The 25183-nt window shown below is 39.6% G+C and overlaps 1 protein-coding gene across 1 annotated transcript in view; it reads right to left on the bottom strand.

Moving 5' to 3' along the window:
- The window catches only part of ZRANB3 (zinc finger RANBP2-type containing 3), a 65546-nt gene that overhangs the window by 1531 nt on the left and 38832 nt on the right, over positions 1-25183 (bottom strand). The window contains exons 11-19 of the mRNA XM_063288703.1: positions 24666-24845; positions 23066-23218; positions 21300-21756; positions 17891-18040; positions 16467-16558; positions 10981-11082; positions 3908-4053; positions 2380-2523; positions 579-978 (exon numbers count right to left, since the gene is read on the bottom strand). Coding sequence (XP_063144773.1) covers positions 579-978; positions 2380-2523; positions 3908-4053; positions 10981-11082; positions 16467-16558; positions 17891-18040; positions 21300-21756; positions 23066-23218; positions 24666-24845 — 1824 coding nt within the window. The remainder of the gene's footprint in view (positions 1-578; positions 979-2379; positions 2524-3907; positions 4054-10980; positions 11083-16466; positions 16559-17890; positions 18041-21299; positions 21757-23065; positions 23219-24665; positions 24846-25183) is intronic.

Below are 25183 nucleotides of genomic sequence, written 5' to 3'. Positions count from 1 at the left end.
ATTACTGACTATAGACAGCATGCTTACATCTGCTGTGTTCAAAGAGCAGCCAGTCTTGCTATGTAACAAGCTGTTTGAATTATACATTCTTTGAATGCTTAGGCCTGATAAAGAATGTTCACAACATTTAGGGCATAACAATAACTACGTAGCCTAATTATTTCATTGTATGATTAGCAGTTTTGCATGATAATAGCTTTAATGTAATGTTAAGTCTTTGAAAATAATTCAGAAAAAGTACTTTGGGCCTTTACAAGTGCAAGTCCAGTACCTATTTATTTAAAAAAATCCATCATTTCAGGCTTCCTAAAGGAACAGTTGTGGCTGTTTTATGAGTTGCATTAACTTCAGTGTGTGGATGTCTAGAAGCAACTGCAACTTCTGCTGAGGCTTTGTCAGAACGAATATCAGAAGGGGATCAAAGTGCTTCTTCCAAAAGATTTTCAAAGTTTTCCTATATTTTTAAAACATTCATTCAAGGATACAGTTTTAGATTACTGTTTGTTGCTTCATTTAAAATCATCACAGTGAAAATATTATCACAGAACAATTTCCTATATTCAAGCCACATATTTCACCTGTTTTAAAGGAAGCTTGGACATCCAAGACTTCTCCAAAAGATCTTTACGCTGATTCCTTGGGGCATCTCTGACACAAAGATAGAGTTCTTGGGCATTTAGCCTACATAACTGGCAAACCCCATGCTCTATTTCAAAAACTTTAGTTCTCAGGTAACTTTGATTAGTACGGAATAAGAAGTCATCCTGGCATTTAAGAGAACAAAATTGTGTGTCCCAGGCGGTATGTGTCAACTTTGGCTCACACTGGATTGTGGACTTTTGGCAGCTGAGGCAAAGTGGGTTCCCTTCATTATCTACAGCCTGTAAATAGCCTTTGCTTGATGAAAGTTCCTCAACAACCTCAATCTGACCAGAATCTAAACTGATATCTGGGCAATTCCCATCTTCTGAAGGCAACCTAAAATAAAAATGATAATACAGTAAATAAATGTATAAATGCCTAGATTATGTTTTTACATTTATATCCCATTGTTTCACTAGGACAGGGGAGGGAATCTGCAGGCTGATGTGCCCCTCATTTCAGCACCCTCAGATCATACATCTGAAATTTGATAACAAAATGATTGCTAACTGCACAATTTTCAGGGAGAGAAGCGCTAGGGGATTTAAGTAAGGGAATGGGTACTTTGCCTCCTGGAGATCTTCCATTCTGATCCTATCACTATCCCCCTCAAAGGCTGAAAGCATTAGTTAAATTGCAACTTCCCCACTGGACTATTTGTCCCTACTTCTTCCAATGATGTACCATTACTGGATAGTCAATGGTCTCCTCAGAAGATTGACAAATCAAGCTGTAAAATCTAGAAATAGACATTTAATAACATAAATATTGGCAGTATTTGGAAAACACTCCTCAAATTTGCTGCTAAAATATATATTTTTAATTGTGAGGTGAAAGAATAGAAATTATTAAATGCACAAGTACTCATATTTAATTAAATTTAAGCATATTTTATTTTTGACTAGGGTATACCCATTCCTTGTCTTTGCTTATTTTTTTGGAGTGTAGCTCTTAGCATGCCACTCAAAAGTCAAGTGTAGCGCTCATCCTTAAAAAAAAAAGTGTATTTATGCTGTAAAAGGCTTACCATAGTATAACAAGGAATGAGTCAATGAAACAGTTCTAAGTAAAGCCTTATTTCAAGCATATTTTCTAACATACTTAATACTCTTCCAGTCAGATTCTTTTAAATCTAAGTTAGATTTAATTTACAGAAAGATGTTGCAATTTTGGTTTGGGTCAAACTAAGAAATAGCTTTAAGGCTTCTGCAGAAAATCAGCAGAGGACTTGCTGAACAGAAGACAAGAGGCTGAAAATGTTTTCCTGTATGGAGAAGTCAGAAAGAGAAAGGTTACAATAGTTGGCGAGCCTGCTACCAAAGAGTACAGCAGTCGCTGTTATTCTGGTTTTTTAGGAGAAATTGTCCAATCCCTTTGGCTAATTCCTTTTCTAAAAAGAGGTGACGTATTCAATGCTGCTGTCGACTGCAGGCTGGATACCAGAATCTAAAAAGCCTACGAAGGATTAAACACTAGAGATATCAAAAGCGTTTTCATCTCATGCTGAAAATATAACAGGCACCAGGAAAGTTTCTCTTAAGAGGGCATTTTATAACTTACAGCATTGCCACCGAAAAGCACAGTGTGCTAGTACTTCACTTTATCAGATGGGGACATCAAGAGGCCCCACAATATAACCTTGCTGGGTATGAATTCTCTGAAGATACTCCTTCAGTTAAAAAGCCCAAGTAAGTGCTTTATTAGAATGTCATACTTCCCTAGCACAACTAAACTTACTTTATAAAATGGCTATCTTCTTCAGCAGAGGACCCATGGGCTCTTAAAACTTCTCTGGGTGTTTTGGTGATTATACGAACGCTACCGCCACCGCTGTCAGCTTTTGTTAGTGACGCTCTGGCAATGTCTGCTTTCGTCAGGTACCTAAAATATTAAACATTGCTTTTAGCTTTGAGTTAAAAACCGAGATGCAAGAATTCTCAAACAGATGCCCACCACGTGATCCCTCTCTTCCAAGGGCAAACTACATCATCATCATTTGTCACCAATCTACTGTTTCTAAAATGTTCATTTTATTAGTGATGTTATACAAGGACACAGACTTTAGCTTCTGGAATCCATCTCTTTTCACAAGAGTTCCAAAATTGCCTATTAGGTAGGAGCTATGTACGAAACATTGGTTCAAGAAACAGATACTGAATTTCAGAACGTTTTTCTCCGCATATGTGCAGGCCAGAAGTTTGTTTTCAAGTGTATGAACTATGGATTTCAGAAATGTAGAAAATTACATCATTATGAGAATTGCTGATTTTTCTATCTTAAGAATGGCTATGAATTCAAGACTTTTAATTCCTGTGAACATTATTTTTGCTTGTTTTCTGTTCTATTCTCAGTTACATTTTAGCACTCAAACATGGAAAAAGAACTGATATATTTGTAGAACATTTGTTTCTTCACACAAGCTCTTCATTGTAACGTGTGGTAAAAGAGTTACATCTGTACTGGCCAAATATATTGAGTGGTGATCAGCTATTTGATTAATTAGTAGGTTGGGTATGCTGCGGGTCCCGTCTGCCAGGGAGTGTTGGCTGGTGGGAACTAGAAGGCGTGCCTTCTCCTCTGTAGCGCCTGCCCTCTGGAACATCCTCCCTCCAGAAATTAGGATGTCCCCGACCCTGTTGGCCTTTCGTAAGGCCGTGAAGACCTGGCTTTGTGCCCGGGCCTGGGGCCTTGAGCGTGTGGCTGGTCCTGTCTCTTGGCTGTATACATACATTGCTCACTTGGCAGCCATGTATATTTATTTTGTATTTATTTTATATTTTAACTGTTTTAATTGTGGTTTGCAGATGTAATTACTCTGTGCAGGTCTATACGTACAACAGCAAGAATGAGATTTTAAATCTTATTTTAGGGCCAGGACCAGATTTAAAAAAAGAGAGCAGCTTTTCCAATTTAGTTAAAATGGCAAACTTAACCCACATACCCCTTCTCCCTGGCAGACTCAGCATTTCAGTCCAATTTCGCTATTCACAGCAAGACCAGAACTGGAGGTAAGCCTATCAAATATTTTTGTAGCCTTATCAAGTGGAACAAATGGGAAAAGCAAACCTTATGAAGGAAGCCTTCCGCTGTTGTAAGGAAAAGCACCACTCTTGATTTTTTTTCAACCATGCAATTCAAAAGCATTTTATGTACAAAGAAGATTGTCACTCATCTAGCATCATGATGAAAGTATAATATAACTGCTCTAGACAGAATACTTAGACCATCCTTCTGCCAGAGTAGAGAAGAGGCTAGCAGCACACACCGTTTGGTACTGGTGAGTTTGGCTTGTTGTTTAGACAATATTTCTTCAGCAGCAAGAACAGGACTAGAAAAAATCTGGCCATTTTTTCTGATAATTCTCTGTCTCATGGCTGTTAGACTACTCCATTCTCTCACAAATCTCAGTATCTAGAAGAGAATTGTTATTCATTAAAATGGTAAAGATTTTACTTTGAAACACATAGCCAAAAGATAATGGTGGGTTTTAAAAACATTTCAACTAATGACATGATTGTTGGACAGGTAAATGACATAAAGAGCAACTATTTCAAAGAGAAATGCAGTTGTTCTTAAAGCAGCAGCAGCATTGATGGGGTAGGGAACCCCAGGAGCAGAGGGGAAACTCAGTAACATCCAATCCCTGTAGATCAGAAAAGGTCTACTGAGCCAGCCCCCATCTCCCAAGATTTCATCACAAATCACGGCAGACAGAAAGAGAAGTGGGTGAGCATGGACTTGACATGGAAATGGACATGGAACTTAAACTCTCTTGATGGATTCCTCTTCCTATCAGTTTCAACCAGCATGCCAAGAGCTATGCCTGTCAACAACTGGAGAGCAATAGATTACCCTGCCTTGATACAGAGGTTAGCAAATGGACACATCCTTTCACTCATGGTTCTAGAGACAACACAGTGGCTTGATACTGAGCTACAAGCAAGAATTTCCTTGTGCAAATTCCATCTTTCTCATAAATTTACTATACTAGGTTACCTTAGCTTGTGTGTGTGTGTGTGTGTGTATTAATGTAAGATTGTTGCTATTGTATAGTTTTATTGTGTCTGGCCTTAGGGCTGTAATAAACATGATGATGATAGCCAAACCATTTTCTCGGCCTCAGTCTCTTCAACTACTGGGAAATGATCTTCCTTTATAAGGGTGTGAGCACTATACAAATATTAGTGGTTGCATTTAACATGAAAGACTCCTGTGTACTTCTAGTGTCTGCCTGACATCTCTGAAAATAGAAAAGGCTTTATCATTTTTGTACATACATTCACTTGGCCATAAAATATTAATTTACACCTATTATTCTATGTTTTGTAATACAGGTGCAGCTGATGACTACAGCAATGAACACTTCTATATTCTCAGATGTTATTGTAATCTGAAGGGAAAAAAAATTCCACTAGAGCCTCATCTGTGTTTAGTGGTCTACAAGTTACAATTTTCGGAAACAAACATTTGTAAGTTTTTGTATATTCTGGCAGGTTAAAAAAGACAGTTATGTCAATTAAATCAAATCAGTTTATTACAGCCATAAGGCCAGACACAGTTAATTATTTGTTTGTTTATTTATTAATCAAATTTATCACCGCCCATCTCCCAAAAGGGATTCTGGGAGGTTTACAATAAAACATAAGAAAAATATAAAACTGTAAAAATACTATAATACATAATGAAATAAATATGATAAAAACCCTGATGGCTGGAAGTTCTCTGTGATTTGCAAGCAGAGCAGGGTCCTTCTAAGAAACTAACCATCCCCAGGAATGACTACTCTCTCTCCTGCCCCAGGCATGATGACAGAACCAGGTCTTTAGTTGTCTCCTAAAGTCCAGGAAGGAGGGAGCCAATCTCACTTCCGGGGGAAGGATATTCCAAAGGGCAGGGGCTGTTGCAGAGAAGGCCTGCCTCCTGGACCTCGCCAGATGGAATTCTCTTACAGATGGGGTCCGTAGCATGCCCTCTCTGCATGACCGGGAGGGACGGGTTGATATGATGGGGAGGAGATGGTCCCTTAGGTAACCTGGACCCGTGCCATGTAGGGCTTTAAAGGTGATAACCAACACCTTGAATTGGAGCCGGAAGCATACTGGCAACCAATGCAGCTCACAGAGCAAAGGGGTGACGTGCTGATCTTGGGAAACCCAAGATCGCCCACGCGGCTGCATTTTGCACCAGCTGTAGCTTCCAATATTCTTCAAGGGTAGCCCCCTGAGCGCATTGCAGTAGTCTATATGGGAGATAACGAGGGCACGAGTGACCGTTCAAAGGGCCTCTTGCTCCAGGAAGGGCCGTAACTGGCACACAACACGAAGTTGCACAAAGGCCCTCCTAGCCACGGCTGCCACCTGCTCTTTGAGCAGGAGCCGTGAGTCCAGGAGGACCCCCAAGTTATGCACTGGGTCTGTCTGGGGCAGTGCAACCCCATCCAGAACTAAAGATGACAATTTCCCAGAAATCGAGGAGCCATTAATCCACAGCCACTCCATCTTCTCCGGGTTCAGCCGCAACCTGTTGTCCCCCATCCAGGCCCCACAGCCCCCAGGCACTTGGAAAGGGTGGCCACGGCATCACTTACTTCACCCGGGATGGAGATGTATAATTAGGTATCATCTGCATATTGATGATACCTCACCCCGTAGTGATGGATGATCTCACCCAGTGGTTTCATGTAGATGTTGAAAAGGAGCGGAGAGAGTACCAAACCCTGCGGCACCCCACAAAGGAGGGGCCGCAGGTCGGATCTCTTGCTCCCTATCAACACAGACTGGGACCTACCCTGGAGGAAGGAGGTGAACCAGCGCAGAACCACGCCGCCCATCCCCAACTCCCTAAATCGGTCCAGAAGGATACTGTCCTAACAGCCAGGAACCACACTGAGACAAGGAATAGGTCTCTAGTGTTTTATTACTGCTACATAACAGAAAATCCTAACAAACTGAAGAAGCGTGGGAAAAACCCAGACATATAAACCCCAAAGGCTAAGGCAAGCCCGATCTGCGTCTCTTTGAATGGATACCTAATTCCTCAGTACTACGCATGCGCTTTACAGCCTGGATGGGAGCCCCCTGCTCGCCATCCTTACTCATGACAGATACCATGGTCAATGGTATCGAAAGCTGCTGAGAGGTCAAGAAGAGCAAGGATGGATGCACTGCCTCCATCCCGCTCCCACCAGAGATCATCCATAAGTGCGACCAATGCCGTTTCCGTCCCATAACCGGGCCCGAAACCTGACTGAAAGGGGTCTAGATAATCCGTTTCATCCAGAATCCTCTGGAGCTGCAAAGCCACCACTTTGTCAACCACCTTCCCCAAAAAGGGGAGGTGGGAGACTGGATGAAAATTGTCCAGGATAGTAGGGTGCAGCGATGGTTTCTTGAGGAGGGGGCACACCAGCGCTTCTTTAAAGGCTGCTGGGAACACCCCCTCTCTCAAGGATGTATTTACCATTGCCTGGATCCAGCCACATGTCACCTCCCGAGCTGCTTTCACCAGCCAGGAAGGGCATGGATCTAATTGGCAAGTGGTAGCATTTACAGTCGAGAGGATCCTGTCCACTTCCTCGGGTTCAACAGGATCGAACTGGTCCCAGATAACGTGGTAAGCACGTTCCCTGGGTATCTCCTCTGACTCTGTCTCACGCTCGGAGTTCAACTCGGTTAGGATTCGAGCGATTTTATCCTGCAGGTGCCCCAAAAATTCCTCAGCACAGCCCTGCAGATAGATTTCTGACTCCCCTTTCCCCAGAAGGGATCGGGTAACTTAAACAGGTCCACCAGGCGGCATTCTGTAGACTCAATAAGAGCGGAGAAGTACTGGCGCTTCGCCGCTCTAATCGCCACAAAGTAGGCCTTAATTGTGGCTCTAGCTTGTGTTCGGTCGGGTTCGGTTTTTGTCTTCCTCCAGCGGTGCTCTAGGCGTCTCTTAACCCTCTTCAAAACGAGGAGTGCCGGGTTTGGGTGGGGAAGAGAGGCTGCACAGGCGCGATCCTGTCCAAGGCTCCGGCCACTTCCCTATTCCAGGCGGCAGCCAGGGCCTCCACTGGACCATGCAGGAGAAACTCAGGTATAACCCTCAGCTCCCTCTGAAACCCAGTCGGGTCCATCAGTCGCCGGGGGCGGACCAATCGAATGGGTCCTGCCTCCCTGTGGAGGGGGGCGGCACGAATCTCAAGGCCACCAGGGCATGATCTGACCATGACAAAGGGGAAAGATGTGATTCCCCCCTCAGATCACCTTGCCACTGCTCCGACAAGAAAACTAGGTCCGGGGTGAGGCCACTGTTTTGAGTTGGGTCCTGAATAGTCTGGAACAGGCCCATGGCTGCCATGGTAGCCATGAACTCCCGGGCTGCTTCCAAGGCCCGCCCCAGGGAAGGCAGATTGAAGTCCCCCAACACCATAAGCCTGGGGAACTCCACTGCCAAACCTGAGACGGCCTCCAGCAGCTCAGGCAGGGAGGTTGCTACACAGCGGGGAGGCTGGTACAATAGCAACACGCCCAACTGTTCTCGGGAACCCAGCTTGAAAAACAGGGTCTCACACCCGGCCACTTGTGGAGCAGGATCCCTGATGGCCACTAGGTATTCTCGGATGACAACAGCCACCCCTCCTCCCCTGCCCTGAGGTTGCGGCTGATGCCAGACTCGAAACCCAGCTGGGCATATCTCCGAAAGAGCAACACCTCCTTCCACGCCCAGCCAGGTTTCAGTAATACACGCCAGGTCTGCCCCCTCTTCTGTGATCAAGTCACATATGAGGGGGGCCTTGTTGTTTATTGACTTGGCATTACAAAAAAGCAGCCGAAAGTCAGGACAACCACAAGTCTGCTGTCCAGGACCAGGGTTCGAGCACAGAGGGCCAGAACACGCCACAGGTAACAAACACCGGGGGCGTCTTCCTCTATGACGACCCGCCCTCTGGCTCCCATCATATCATCTCCTACCTATCACCACCTCAATCACCTGCCCCGCCCTACAACGCCCAGAATCTCGAGATCCATTAGCCCCCCCTCCTGGACTCCTGAGATCACTGGTTAAGGATAGGGACCCCTCCATTCATTCACACAACCACACTTCAACTCAATCACTGGGCAATGGAGGGCCCCCCCAGTGCACCAGCTCACGCTCTCGGCACTAGTAGAGTCCAACCACCGCCCACACTCACACACTGTGCCCCACCTTGGCTTCTCTCACCAGTCAGCAGGGAGGCAATCCAACCACTACTCCTCACCTTTTGCCTCTCACTCAGGAGTTCTCACACTACCCATCCAAACTTGGGCACCCTCTCACGTCTCTCACACCTGAGGGGGACCACCATTCACCATTTAGGGATCCCTAATAGCCTAATTATATCTTGGGACGGTTAGGAAGGGATGGTCAGTTAATTTGCTACAGTCTCTGTCCCGATGTTCTCAAATCCAGTTGTTCTAAAATACAATTAATTGTAGAATAGAATTTTTAAATATATCATTTACAGATGCAAATTTAATTAATGTACTGAGAAATGTACAAATATGAGAAATTTGATTGCACATTCATTAATTTACAGAAAATGTACAATAAGGTTAATTATGGCTAGTTTTATGTGAATATGGAGTTTGGGTGCTGACTATTAAGAATGATGTGTGATATGTAGTAAAATATATGTGACAATAAATAGGAAGCTTAACAAATGGTTCAACACCAAGCAGGAAATAAGACAAGATGTATGATGTTCCTTTGATTTACTTATTTATGGATAAACTATAAGGAATGCTTGAGACAGTGGCTGGGGACACAGATGTGCATGCAGTTATGTATGCAGACATTGTTGTCCTATTGGCTAACAACCTGAATGATTTGCAGAAATATAAATATAAATATATATATAGAAATATATATAAACTGAGAGCAAGGCCCATTCCCTCTTCGCGCTGCAGATGTTGCCTAGTCTGGCAATGAAACGTCTGCAAGAAAACAACAAGGCTCAGAGAGCACCAAGGACTCCACAGTTCAACCCTGAGCTACAGATATTCGCTTCGACTGATTTGCAGAAAATACAAGAATGTATGTTGCAATGAGGTATACAGATCTGACCATTAGTTTATCAAAGACCAAGGTAATTGTGTTTGACAGGGGAAATCGAATGAAAAATTGCAAGTTATACATAACTGGTGAAAAGCTAAAGTAAGTAAATGAATTTGCGTACTTTTACAGCATTTTGTAAAAATGGGGAAACAGAATTTTTAAGTATGCATGTGCTGATAAAAAGATAGTGAGTAGTAGGTAGTCTGTCATGGGGAATGTATGTCAAAAGAAGTCAAAGAAGCAAAAAAAGAAGCTATGTATAAAAGGGTGCTTCTATTTTCTTATATGAAAGTGAGCGTTAGTATTTCAGGAAAAGCATAAAAGTTGAATGCATCGGAAATAGGTTACTTAAGAAGCAAGAAGAGACAGGTGATAATAAATGTCGAATGAATGCAAAAGTGAGTGATCAGTACTAAAGAAATACATTGAAATGATTTGTTCGTATGGAGAGAATGAATTAGAATCAAATTGCTAAACAAATACAGGAAGGAAGAGTGAATGAGCAGCGGTGAAGGAGAAGGCTGAGAAAATTGTGGCTGAAACTGTTGAGATTCTAAGAGAGAGAGAGAGGTGAGAAATTTGAAGCCAGTAAAGTAATTTTATGATCTGGTATATGAACACGGTGGAAAGAAGGATGGCTTGCAAGGATAGAAAGATATGGAAACAGTAAATAATGTTAGTGTGAACTAGATTCAGTTTTATTTCCTTTTCTTAACTTACGCCTTTACATTCTTTCGCCTACTATCTCTTGCTCTTTTTCTGGGCCTTGCATAATGCTACTTACCATGAAAGGGAACAGCATGATGGGTAAGTATTATGGGTACATAAGAAATTATGTAGTTTAGTATATGTACAGAGAAGTATATGTATGTATGTACAGAGAAAAAAAGTGTGGTTTTTCTCCCCACAAAGAAATACTGTAGGTATCACTATTGAGTGCCAGTTTGGTCTAGTGGTTAAGGGATTGGACTAGAAACCAGGAGTCTGTGAGTTCTAGTCCCGCCTTAGGCATGAAAGCCGGCTGGGTGACCTTGGGCCAGTCCCTCTCTCTCAGCCCAACCCACCTCGCAGGGTTGCTGTTGTGGGGAAAACAGGAAGAATTAGGTATTTTCACCACCTTGAGTTATTTATAAAAATAATAAAGGTGGGATAAAAAAAATCTAAAAAAGACACTAAAAAAGCAATTCAGATTAATATAGTCAAAATACATACTTTGTGCTTTATTTATAGCTTTATCAAGAATCATGGAATTAAACTTACCAGTGTATGGTTCTGTTTTTGTTGAAAACATGCTGGTAAATCTTCCCAGTTACCTACTTTTATATCAAGTGGAATGAAATTGCAATTGAGAGGCTCTCCATCCTAGATAAATCAAATAACAGTCACTTAGTATCTTAGATTAGGAAGTCATTCAGTTCTCTAAAGGTTTCAAGGAAGAACTAGTTGTTTACATATAACTGAAGTGGTCATCTGTCACATGGATGACATTTCTGTGCAGACATTACATCCCTGTGTGGAGGCCATATGGAAACTAGTAGAAGTTTCAGACTTCTTGTTGTGAATCCCACCTTTTGTAACTCAGCATGGCTTACAGTTCCAGAGTCTGAAATAGTAGAACTGAGAAGGTCGATGTCATTTGACCACAAGTGGGGCACAAGGACATCTGTACATGAATTTACAGATGAGCTTCATGCTGGACTCTATGATTCACACATGGGTGAATAATTAGTTTATTACCTGGAGAAGGATCTGGTAAACATACTCTGACTGAATAAAGTCTTCTTTTCTAAAGACTGTCTAGTAGGTGACTGAAGCCATGCTGCTTCCTGACACAGCTGTTAGAGGGATGCCACAAAAGAAAACTGAAAATGTTCTCATAGAATGGGTGATCTGCAAGGGCACTATTGTTTGCCAACTTGTAACAAAGCTTGATGGTTGTCACTATCCTTTCAGACAAGGTCCAAACCTTTAGATGAGCTTTCAAATGCCAAAGTAGATGGTGGCCCCTTTGGAATAATGCTATTTGGTCCAAACAGAAGCAAGAACTCAGCAGACATTCATAGAATGGAACAATCTTTCCACTAGTGTCAAGGATTTGGGAAAAAAAGGTAGGCAATATAATGGCCTGACAAAAGTGAAATGTGGAAACATCTTTTGGAAGAAAGGAAATGTCTTTATTCCAATAAAAGTAATCAAGGGAGGATCTCTGTGCAAGGGGTATATTACTGCTACTAAAATACTGTCTTCCATGGTAGTAGATAAATGGGAGCAATAGCTGTCTGCGTAAGTCTTTCATATCAACTTGAAGGAAAGAAGGGAGAAATTCCAGGCAGGGACCATGCAGGCATACCAGCAGATGTAAGCTTGACCTTTCATGAACTACTTTACCAGCTAATTAGATAAACGGAGGTACTGTAAGCCAAAAGAGATTGAAGTTATTCATTATATGCAAAGTCCTGAAAGGACTTCCATTTAGCTGCATAATGAAGCTTTTCAGAGGGTTTAAAGAAACCAAAAGGACCTCCTCTGCTTTGGCTCTAAGATGAGGCGTGCTCAAATCCTCTAAAATATGAATCAAAAAATGAGATCCAGTTGATATACCTATCTGGCATGAAGGAGAATAGATCAGGACAGTTCTGGGGAGTGAGATGCAAAAGGAGTGAAATGTGGCTGTTGAAGCCACCAGGTAAGAAGATGCAGTTGGCCAAATCCCTGCATATTTTCACAATGACATCTCAGAAATACAATTGGTGAAAAAGTTATAGCAAAGGTTTGTTCCAGGAGAATACGTAGTTGTCATCTAGAGATTGGTATCTATTCCATCCCAATACAGAAGGTTAGGCATTGGCAATTGTCCCAACATGCAAAAAGTTCATTACATTGTCCTGATGAGATTACATGAAGGGAATGAGCCATGCTATCTCAATTTGAGTGGTCTACCAAGCATGGCTGAGCTGGTCAGTGAGGACAATATCCAAGCCATCTGTATATGTAGAAATGATCAATATGGAATGTAAGACACACCAGTGCCATATTTACAGTGTGAGATATAAAAGCAGGATGGATCTTGTGCCATATTTTTTTAATCTATCAGTGGAATTCAGCATTGCCTGTATGACTTTAGACAAAATTCCTGAAGACTTGGAAAGCATTCAAAACTGCCAAAGTTCCAACTTGCTGATATGCTGCAATGCTTCTAGTACAAACCGAGGGCCTTGGATGTGAAGAGACTGCAGGTCAATCTATTGTAAGGACATGAATCAGGAAAGCAGGTCTGCAATCTACATCCTTGGCAAGTAATGTCTGCAACTAGCCATCAGTGGAGGAGCTACATGATGCATGGGGAGATTCAGAGATGGATCCACTGGACTTCTGAACCTAGGAGAACAATATGAAGATATTACACTTGGAAAGGAGTGAATCCAAAGGATGAAATGAACAATTGAAACCACAGCCACCAGTGTCCCAATAGATGGAAGATAATGTTGGCCCTCACTTCTACTGAGGAAATCTTGTATACAAAGACCACAGCTTGCACAGCCATGGCAATGGGAGGAAACTGGCTCCCTTGGTAGCACTGATTTGCCAAGAAGTTGTTAACTGTGTGGGAAGAATGGAAAATGTTTCATGGTTCACTCAGAGTCCCAGATCAAGCAAATGGAGAAGCACCTGAGAGACATGATGAGAAAACTCAGAATGGAATGGTAGAGTTATGAGTCAGTCTTCCAGTTTAAAAAATAATGCATACCTTATAGGGAAAGGTACACACAACAGGTACAATGTCCTTATTCCAGAGCTCAAGGAAAGATGAAATAGTAAAACACAAAACTGGTAAGTGAAATGATTCGCTATGAAGCAGAGAAAACAAAGGAGGTAGTGCACTGGAGATATATGAAGTTTGCAAATCAATAAATGTAAACTTTTAGAAAAAGGATTTTCTAAAAAATCCTTTTTTAGAAAACGGGAAGGATGATAGCAAGTGAAATCATACTGAAGTGGGAGCGTGTCAAGTAATTAAGATAATGATATTACTGAATAGGTCAAAGACCATCACCCTTCTTGATAGTGGTGAAATATCTTGACTAGAAATGGGAATGTAGTGCTCCAGAAGGACATGCTCAATTGCCCCTTTGTGCAGAAGGAAGGAGCTTTCCTAGCATAATTTTAGAATTGTCCTGGAACACACAAGACAATTCAACCTGTGGATAGCCCAGAATTCAATCCAATAGCCTGGAAAACAATAGGTAAAATCTATTGGTCATCAGTTATAGGGAGACACATATCCTGAAAGGGAACCAAGCAGTACCTGAACAAATAGTATGGGTGAACATCAAGATCTATAGTACAACCTGAAGACATGAACCTGGTACAATTAATTAATTAATTAAGTAAGTAAGTAAATGTATAGGCCACCTAACCCCATCACTACTCTGGATAACATGCAATATGAAATAATTAAAAATAAAATAATACAGAGATCATACCAAACAAATGTCCAGAAAAAAAAATGCTAACACCACTAAAACAAGCATCTCATAAGGAGTCCACCAATCAGTCTATGGAAAAGCTAGGTTTTAAGGCCTCATTTTAACGTGAGATGACCAAAGCATAAGTGACTCTCCTTATATCTCCCAGTATAGGTAATGGCACAATTGGTGCATTAAGTGAATTTGTGTAAAGGCCTTCCTGACCACAGCTGCTATCTGCTCCAAGACCACCCTCAAATTGTGCATCAGTCCCAAAGGAGGAAGTGCAACTCCATTCAGGACTAAAGGTTTACCATTTCCAGACCTGGGTGGTATGAATAACCACAGACACTTGGTCTTGTCAGGAGTTTGAGTTTGAGCCCATTTCTCTCCATCCAGACCTGTATAGCCTCCAGACACTCATAAAAGCCCTTGACAGCATCACCTGGTTGGTCTGGGGTCAAGAGGTATAACTGGGTATTATCAGCATATTGATGACCTCACACTCATGGCTGTGCAGGGCAGAGAGGTAATATCAACATCTGGCAAGAATCCTTAGGTGAAGTATAGTATGAACATTTGGTTGAAAAGCTGGTTATTTCAGCTCAAAGGAGAAGTATTACACAGACTGATGCAAGAAAAAAATGGAACGATGTTATAGTCCGTGTCTACATACCACTCCAAACAGCTCTTGGACCCTGTTCAGAGTAAAATCAGTCAATCGTAGTAATGAACAAGCGATCTTCATCAAAGGTTAAAGTTCTCAAGCCTACCCTTAGTTTCCAGTGCTCCTAATACAGCAGAGCAGTAGAGAGTGCCATGACCGTGATTGCTGAACAAGCTGCACAACAAGCTGTTTAGCAAATTGTGCTGCTTGCCAGAAAAACCTGGACAATCTGATACTTGCATGTATCACAACCCACAAGAAGTGATGGTATTTTGGTACAAATGTCTGGTATTAGCAATGTGAAGAGAGTTTACACCTCAGGAATATATTTTCTGACCTAGTCTGTAAACCTTTTTCTTTATCCCAGGGTATCTATGTGGTTGCTAAGTGTCAACACCAACTTGATGGTACATAATCAATGGAACATTGCTAACTGTGGATACTGAATTAAGGCACCTTCACAATAATGGAATTGAGAGATATAAACTGAAAAAATTAGCACAACTTCTCTTTTACCCTATAAAGATTATCCACCCAGTGCAAGGGAGGCAAGGGAGTGTTGGCTAACAGGACTCTTGCTATTTTTCTCAAAATTGGGATCATGTGAATTAGGACTGGTGAAGCAGTGATGTCTTGCAGCTTGTAAATTGGGGACTCCACAATGAGATGGTTGAACTTCCAGGACATGAAACTGCATCATTTGACAAACCTGCTCATTATAGAAATGGAATCATTCAGAGGATAATTAGGTAGTTGGTCTCCAACTTGAGCATCTGGTAACAAAATAAATCGAGAAGCCAACTGTATCAAGACCTCAGAGACATTAACAGTTGCCTTCTGAAAACTCAGCCAGAATCTTAAAGAATGATGAATAAGGCAGATCTCCCACACTGAAAGCAGAATGGGGACATGGGAAAATTTGAAGATATAGACCTAAGATCTGTGGAGAAAACAGCAATCCTGGAGCAACTGGCCATGTAGGGCTGCAGCTTAAAATCTGCTTTGAAGAGATCAAGATATCTCTTCTAAAGACAGAGATGTCCTGAAAACATGAAAGCATCACCATAGGAAGGTGCTGGTTATGGGACTGTTCCAGGAAACAACTATCATAGCTAGTTGAAAATTACATTGTCTAGATGGAGGAAGGCAAGGAGAATGGAGTAGAAAGCCAGTACACATAGTGGATTGTATTGCTGTATCATGGAATGCTCCAGGAATTATGCACTGGCTGGATTGGGATAGTAATATGGTTGATAGTGCAAGATCCATTGGTCAATCCTGAAAGAGAATGACTCAATGAGAAGCCACAGAACTGATGGAAACTGGAAAAAGTTGTTCCCAACAGCATGTATGCATGTATGCATGCATGAATGGATAAATAAATATGCAACTTCTCTTCCCAGTTTCTGCCAACTCCTTCTAACTTGTGCCCCTCAAAACTCAGCCCCTTTGCCTTCTTGATGCAGTTCCATTCCACAAGCCATAGTTACACAAAGTCCTTCAGGAAAGCTTTTCAGAGGGCATAGAAAAGTATCATGAGCAAAAGTCACAGAAAATATTATACCAATCAGAATTCTACTTGTGCTTCTTTGAATCCAAAATTGATTACCCACCTTTGTGTAGACATGAATTCGGTCAGTATTCCTACTTGCACAGAACATTAGGCTATGATAAGTTAGAATGGATTCTGAATCATTTAAATACTCTGTAAATAAAAATGATTTAAATTTTACTACAAAATAATTTTACTTTCATCTCTTTATAACAGATTTGATTGAACATGCCACTGCACAAGCATGTTCCACCTGACTTACCAGGATACTTCCCAGAAATCCTATGGGAGCAGCCATACCTTTAGGACCTGCCTACTCTGCTGTGGCACAAGGGTTATTTAGTACTTGACAGACCTATGTACTGGCCATCTGAGTGTTTTGTCTGCCTTGCCTACTCGTGACAAATGGGTTTGCCCATTCATTACATCTACCTAACAGCAGTGGGACATAAAACAAGAAGTATCTAAAACAACTTAAATGGGGCCCAACTCTCAGCAAAATCATATGAGAAAAACAGACAGAGCAAGTACCTTTGTATTACCAGTAGGTGCCCAATGCTGGACCTTTTCATTTATTCAAGAAATAAGAGTAAAAGTAACTAATTCTATTTCAAATTTATAATTTCCAGTAGAAATAGAGAATAACAGTCTAGTGTATTAAATATTGAATTGAATTGAATTGAATTACATAAAAGCTATATAAACTAATACTTTTTTTTTGGTGCCTTGAACTGCATGGACTGCATGGACAAGTTCATGCAGTTTTCTTGGCAGCATTTTCAGAAATGGTTTCCTAGAGCTGACAGAGAGTGACTGGCCCAAAGACACCCAGCTGACTTCCTGCTTAAGGCAGGACTAGAACTCAAGAGTGTCCCAGTTTCTAGTACAGTGACTTTAACACCTAAACCAAACTGGCTCTCACTTCTAATTTAGCAGATAAATTATATATATATCCTGGAATATTCAAGTGTAATCTTTATATAGAGAGAGGCAACTATGTTAATCCAGTTAATTTTGCAGAAAAGTAAGGCTTTCCAATAGGATATTTTCTTGCATCAAGTCCAAATTGCCAGAATGCAAACTATAACCCTGCCATGAACTCCAAAATGTACTGAGTGCATCCTTGTTAAGTCTCTCTATGCAATGTGTTCAATAACAGAGGAGAGGAAGAATCCAACAAGTGTTTACATTATTTTCTGAAGTGTTTTGTGTTACGATGTCGCACAAGTTAACTTCCACTAACATACTGAGCCTTCCTCTTCCTCTCATTCCCCTGCATTGTTCACTTCCACTCCAAAGTGGCTCCAAAAAGTCCTCCAAAACCTTAGACTAGATAGAAATCTTCTCACCATTTATGCTTTTGCAAATGTTATGCATACTTTGATCACTGTGGGTAGAGCTGATAATTCTCAAACTTCTAGATATCCAACAGCCCATATCTGAGCGTGTAATAATTAGTGCCAGAAGGAAGCCAGTTTTTGTTACCTCCTTTGAGTTCTTGCTCAACACAGTCCAATTTCTGATTTGTTTCTTCCTTGATCATCTTGATACCATTAAGATGTATGGCATTTTTGACTGCATTTTCATCTTTACTTTCAGTAGAGACAAAGTCAATCTGACTTTCCTTTTGTGTAACTATGGATGTTAAAAAGCAAGAAGGAATAACAGTTATATATCAGTAAGTAAACAAAGAGTTTGCAATTATCATAAAATTTGCAATATTTTATTTCATTAATTGTATAGAATTAAGTTCATTATGTCATCTTAAAAACAACTAGAAATCTCTATAACTCTAAACATATTAATATTGATATCACCACTATTTGTAATTATTTAAAAAGAAAAAAGGAAAGAAAATTAAAAAAGGAAAAAATGTAAGAAAAATATGAAAAAAAAACAAAAAGGAAAAAAATCAATAAACTACATTGTTTTAAATTCCCTCCCATTGTAACCAACTGTTGATTACATCAATATATTTATAAACAGTGAAACTGTTTCTGATTACTTTCTTTACATCTATTATTTCCTCCTTAGCATCTAGTACTACCACAGATTTGGCACATTGAATAAATAACAATTGCATATGCTAAATGAAGGATATACCTACATGCATATCTCCCTCTCCAAGCTTCCAGGTGTTGACACAGGACTTAAATTTTTAAATGTGACAGACAGGGTAATTATAGAGTATTTGCATAATACTCATATTAGCAATACTTCATAAAAACTAAATGTAATTACTTTAGGCTTAAATTCAATGGAACTTAGCTTTTGTACTGGTCCCACTTTTGTACTAGGAACACTTCCTTGCAGGCACCTGAGGTCAAATATGGCCCACAGCCTACACCCTTGGGAGTGAAATAAGCTCTGCTCTTGAACTGATCTTTCTTACTGCCGCTTTCTTTTAGGAAAGCTCTAGATCAAGGCTTTATGTATATCACTCAGGGAGGGGAGGGGGAATGCCATAGAAGCAGTAATAAAGATTAACCGAGTTGCTTGTTCTAGGTTAATGGATGGCAAGCAGTTCTCAATTGTTAGTAGCCCCTATCTATATCAGCAGGCTCCGTTTCTGTTTTAGAAAAGCCATGGCTCCCAGCCTAATCTAATTACTGAAATCCAAGCAGGGCATATTCAGTGAAACAATATCTATCTGACCACTGTAATATCCTCCTGGAAAATCTATCATTTCCAGATTTTGACATTCCATACTCCTCCTTGGATAGCATTTATAATATTGCAAATCATGCCCCAGATGCCTGCCATAAAATGACCATTAGATAATACATTTAAGTGTGTTATTAATTCTGATTCTTACTTAAACCAGGAGGCAAAAATCAATTCATGTTTGCACCTAAGCACACTGATGGGCTTCTCAGAAACAGGAATATATATTGACATTTATCTTAATTTTAATCATTACATTCAGACTAGGGCATATAACTTGAAGCTACTTTCTCCCAGTAAAATGTGTAATTCTCTGCACCAGAAAAATTAACGACTATCCCTTCTTTTGTTCCTTAAACATTCCTCAAAGCTATTCTATTCATACTTAAAGGAAAGGTATAATACTTCTAACTTATAGCTATATAGTACAATTAATTTCCTTCTTGGCTCTGTATCTAGTTATGTATCAGGAATTTTACTCACCTTTCTATATCAACCAAGATATTTCATTAAACTTGACACAGAAGAGACCTATCACTATGCATCTGGATGTAACAATAAAACCTTAATTTAATTTAATTTAAACATTATTCAGCATTATGTTGGACTTTGAAGAAGCAGAATAGGAAGATTATCGACACTTTTGAACTTTGATGTTGGAGAAGACTCCTGAAAATACTGTGGACAGCCAAGAAAACAAAAAATGGATCATTGAACAAATCAACCCAGAGTTCTCACTTGAGGAACAAATGACCAGGCTCAAATTATCCTACTTCAGACTCATTATGCAAAGACCTAGCTGTCTGGAAAAAGCTCTAATGCTGGAAAAGGTGGAAGGAAAGAGAATTAGAGGACAACCAGCAGCAAGGTCGGTGGACTCAGCTACAGTGGTGATGAGTACACCACTAGAAGATCTGAAAGACCAGGTTAGGGATAGATCATCATGGAGAAAATCTATCTATGTGCTCACTAGAATCAAAAATGACTTGAAGGCACATAATCAATCAATCAATCAATCAGCATTATGTTTGACCCATAAACTGTGACTAATCTTACTATATTTTATTGTAGTCAAAGCTTGAACTCAACTAGTGTCAATAAATTATAGTTAATATTAAACCATTTATTTGAGTTCAAACATAACTATTAGTTAAAAATGGAAGTGAAGGCTTCCAATCTCTTCTGCATAAGCATGTCAAAGTACTGGAGAATGCATGAGCTGAGTTTTTAAAATCAGGGCTAGATAATTTGTTTTCCTGATGAAGGAAGCATTCACTCAGCAATAATCTGTTGGGCTGCGCTGCTGCAAGCAGTAGGTGGAACCAGAACCAAAAATGGGTAAGAAAATCCATTATCATGGATTTTTCTCCCTCTCAAAGAGCTGGCTGCAAAGAAAAAACAGCTTTTACAAAAGTGACCCAGAAGAATTGTGAAATTAGTCCAAAGGAATCATGCAAAGGTCTACAGGTTACTTATTCCTATGAAAAATCACACTTTTGCATATTGTCCGAAGAGCCACAATTCTAAGACATAGAAATACTAGACATCCTTCCCAAAGATAAAGCAGCTGATATGCCTTCAAAATGAATTTTCAGGATAGTTTGCTATTACATACTGTACCTAATCAGAGTCAAACCAAAAAATGCAAACTAATAAAACAGAACAGAACAGAACAGAACAGAACAGAACAGAACAGAACAGAACAGAACAAAAAATGAAAGTATAGGAACTGTGAAAGCCAGTTTGGTATAGTGGTTAAGGCATCAGGCAAGAAACTGGGACACTGCGTTCTAGTTCCGCCTTAGGCACGAAGCCAGCTGGATGACCTTGGGCCAGTCCCTTTCTCTCAGCCCTAGGAAGGAGGCAATGACAAACCACTTCTGAAAAATCTTGCCAAGAAAACTGCAGGGATTTGTCCAGGCAGTCTCCAAGAATCAGAAACAATTGAATGGATTAAAAAAAAGAAAAGGAACTATACTTTTCAAAAGAAATCAAAACAACAACTCTAACAATAAGCTATCATAGAAATTAAATTTATATTAGAGAGGACTAAATTTACTTCTGTAAGCCCTTAATTTATGTAATATTACACTTTTTGACCCAATTGCTAATTTCTACTTCAAGTATTAAACACTAGGATATTTGTGTATGTGTGCTGTAGTACAAAAAGACTAATAAAATGTGTTAAAACAATGAAAAAAGGTTCTAACAGGAACAAGGGTTTACTTACTATTTTTTCTGCGAGGAGATTCACACAGTTCACAATAAGGCAGCAATGAACTATTACTGTAAGTGCAAAGATTGCAATGCCAGGTTACTTCAGAAGCAAATCCTTTGCTTGACTCAGGTAACAGCATACAACCATCCTCTTTGGAAGCTTCGTCTGTAAATGAATTGTTTCTTTTTCTGAACAAAGATTTTCTCTTTCCTCTGTTAGGAACAAGCTTCGGTGTAGATGGTTCTAAAGGCCTTGGTCTCTTTGCCTCTCTACAAAGCACACCTGGATCATCTGGCCCCTGAGGATCTAAGTTTCTGCCGTTCTCCAGATCCTTTTCCTCCAAGGCTTGAGAAGAATTTGAATTCAAGCATGGAGATGTATTATAACAAGAATCAATTTTTCGCTTTTTCTCTATATCTGGTTTTGGCGAAAAGAAGTCACGAATATCATGTTGCTTCTCCTTTTCAAACTAGGATAGAAAACCCAACAATCGTTACTTTGCTTAACACAAGGATGCCCTTTCACTACCAACCACTATTCATTACCCTTTCATTACCAACCATTTTCTATTCCAATTCCACCATTTTAGGTAGTTTTGAATTTTAAGAGACAATTTGAGAGACATATTAAGAAAAAAAGTAATATTCTATATTTTAGGGTATAGAAACTTGTTAGTATTAGCAGTCTTTTAATGTTATTAAAACAATTATTTCAGGGTCATGTAGTCTGACAAACAGTGCAGCTATCTTTGCAAAGGTTGGATTCCATTAAAAGCTGTGCATTATCAGCCATTTTTTAAAGTTTGGGATATTGTATATAGAGATTTTAAACTAAATTGGTATAAGTTAGATGCCAAATTCTGCATCAGTACTAGCTACTCTAGATATTTAAATAAATCCTCACAGAATGAACTACCAATACTAATATTTTGGTCAAATAGCATCTTTGCTCTAGTCAGAATGGAACAATAGGAATTATGTTTGTTTCTATGGATTTGGATGTGATCTTGGAGCTCAAATGACACTACTGCCCAGTTTTCCAAGAAAATGAGCCACTTAATTAATTCTGAACCTGTCGTTTTTTATTAGGAAAATGATGCTGTAAACAGAGAGGTCTGTTCTGCCAACGGCAATCATTTTTAGATTTCACAATTTTACAGTTACATCAAGAATTATCAGTGAAGCTTACAATGAGGCTAATGCCCTAAATAATGTGTGAAAGTCTATCTGAGTAAACCCAGAACCAAGGTACTAAAACACATTAATCTGCTATAATCTACCATTAAGTTTCTGCAGAATACACTGAAACTCCCTACACAGTTATCAAAGACCAAATAGAATTATAAACAGTAGACATAAGCATCTGCTAGAAGCTCTGATAATGTCACACATGTCAAAATGCTGTTACACAAGCGACATACAGTACTGTATCTGATCAGCATCGTTTGTGCAACATCATGACATGTGGAACGTCAGTTCCCTCTCCTCAATGTCTAGGTCAGCAAATGTTACAGAAATCATTATCTGTAAGATATACCTATGGGTTTAAGACAAAAATAAAAGAATACTTCAAATATAAAACAAATGCATTTATCACAGACCCTATAGATATTTCACTTCACTGATCATTCTAAAACAGTATTACAACAGTTGATATTAACTATTGCAGAATGCCCTGTAAAAGTCAGTTATTATAGTGGCTCTAAACCAAAATGAGTATATCAAAAACACAGTATTACTCTTGGAAAGTACATAGGATTTATATGTGTACATTCTTACATGGGTGAATAACACCTCATCCTTGATTTCGCTTAGACCTTCATTGGGGGTCCAGGCTTCAGCAAAATTCAAAAAATTCCATTTATCTTTGTCACCTTCTGGTGCTTGTAGTTTTTCTTTCTTGCCATTTAATGTGGTACCTGTAACTTTGGCCTATATAGTAAATGAAAGAATTACAAAAAAACCCACCCACATTTTATTATTTCTCTATTAGTCTCACACCCAACTTCCTGCTCTGATAAGCATTCTAGGTAGCAAACGAAACAGAATACGACACTTAGGAATTAGAAATTAAAACTCTAGTGTAAGGCTTGTGTTTCTGCAGATTTCCAAAGCAAAATTTCCACAAAACATATTCCATGATGTTCCATTGGAATATTGAATTATCACCTACTGCTTGAAACATAGCTCCCCAGCACCCAAAGCACTCTTGGATGGCACCATCAGAAATTAGCAGCAAAATAGCTGATTTTCAGCTATGAAATTCTTACATTTCTTCCCCCTGTTGAAGTCAAAATGGACCTATTAAGCCTCAGGGACATAATTAACACCCACATTACATCTTTAAATGGCCAACCTTTCCCAAAAAGGAAGTTTAGCTGTACCCAACTGACATTAACAGGCCTTTTTCCGGGCCCTGATAGCTAATATAACAACAAAGTGCCAAACGCCAAAAAAGACTGCCAGTTCTCAAAGTATATCATTGAAAATTATTTACTGTTTTAAAAATAATAAAGGTTTAGTTTCTATTTCTGTTAGCCACCTTCCAAAGAACCTGGAAAGTCTGCCTCTAAGGACATATAATTAAGTATTATATTTTCAAAAATGAAGTAACAATTATTCCTTATTTCTACTTCCCAGCAGCCTTGGAAAGAGTCTTACAAGCAATTAGAAACTTCCCATGGCCTAATTTTAACGTATGAAACTTCTCTCACATTAAATCTTAGGACTATGACTAAATTCAGATTCCATGGCTTTAATAACTTTCCCCATCCTGCATTATTTACCATGTTGTGCAATAAATTATGGAGAATGTGAAAACATGCATATTATTTTGTGACCTCTGAGTTGGGCTTAATATAGTATCTGCAGAGATGAGAGATAGAGCATCCCGAATAGTCTTACAGTTCTTGAATTCTATAGCTCAACGATTAGGATTTATGTCCCACAACAAATTCTTTTTCATTCCAAGGGTCTTGATATGAGGCCTTTAATGTCAGATTAAGACAAATGAAGTCAAAACATGGGACATTTCCAAGGGTAAAGGCTGCTTCTTACTGTTGTCTAACTACCTCTTCCGAGCTCTAATTACCTACATAAATATTTCCTCTGTTATACTGTCCTCATGCTTTAGGAACTGAGACACTTCTGTTTTCTAAAATATGGGTTCAGAGTCTTCTAAGGAAATTTTGTAGCAAAGAAACTTTTAAGTCCCATTATTTCTTGGCTTTTTCTTTAGATATATAATATTCTTCTTAAGAATCAAAATCAAACAAAACTTGATTGAAAAAAGGGGATAGTGGGGTGAAAAAGGAACAGCACAGAATGTATACATCAGTAGAATACAAAACCTTCAGCAGCTTCCAATATTTAGTCATACCTTACGATTCAACATTGCCCACATTACAGAGTCTAATGTTTCATTTGCAATAAGGTAATGGATATTCACAGAGCTACTTTGTCCTATCCGATGGGCTCTGTCTTCTGCTTGTTTTATATGTCCAGGGTCCCAGTACAGTTCAGCAAAAACAACATGAGTGGCAGCAGTGAAAGTTAATCCCTAAACATAATGAAAACACAAATACTTTTAGCATTTATCAAAAAGGCAACCACCAATGCCTTTTGTAAGCTTACAGTCTCTTACAGAAATTTTGGGGAACATTTAGTGCTGTAACTAGAGAACATCATTCCTCTTTATCTTGGCTCACAAGATTTTGTCTTGTATGTAAAAGTTAGTTGAAAAGGCCTAACAAATTGGAGCAAAAGGTATTTATAGTTGGAATTTTTGTCTGACATCTCATTCTACCTCTCCCTTAACTGGAATAGCATTGCTGGGTTTTTTTTTTTCCACAGTAATAAAGCTCTTACCCCATCTCTGTAGCTCCCTCCTATCTCATA

This window comes from Candoia aspera, chromosome 1 (genome assembly GCF_035149785.1).
Source record: "Candoia aspera isolate rCanAsp1 chromosome 1, rCanAsp1.hap2, whole genome shotgun sequence".
NCBI classification, from domain to species: Eukaryota; Metazoa; Chordata; class Lepidosauria; order Squamata; family Boidae; genus Candoia; species Candoia aspera.
Note: the sequence above shows the minus strand (reverse complement) of the source record. Positions and strands in the feature narration are given on the sequence as shown.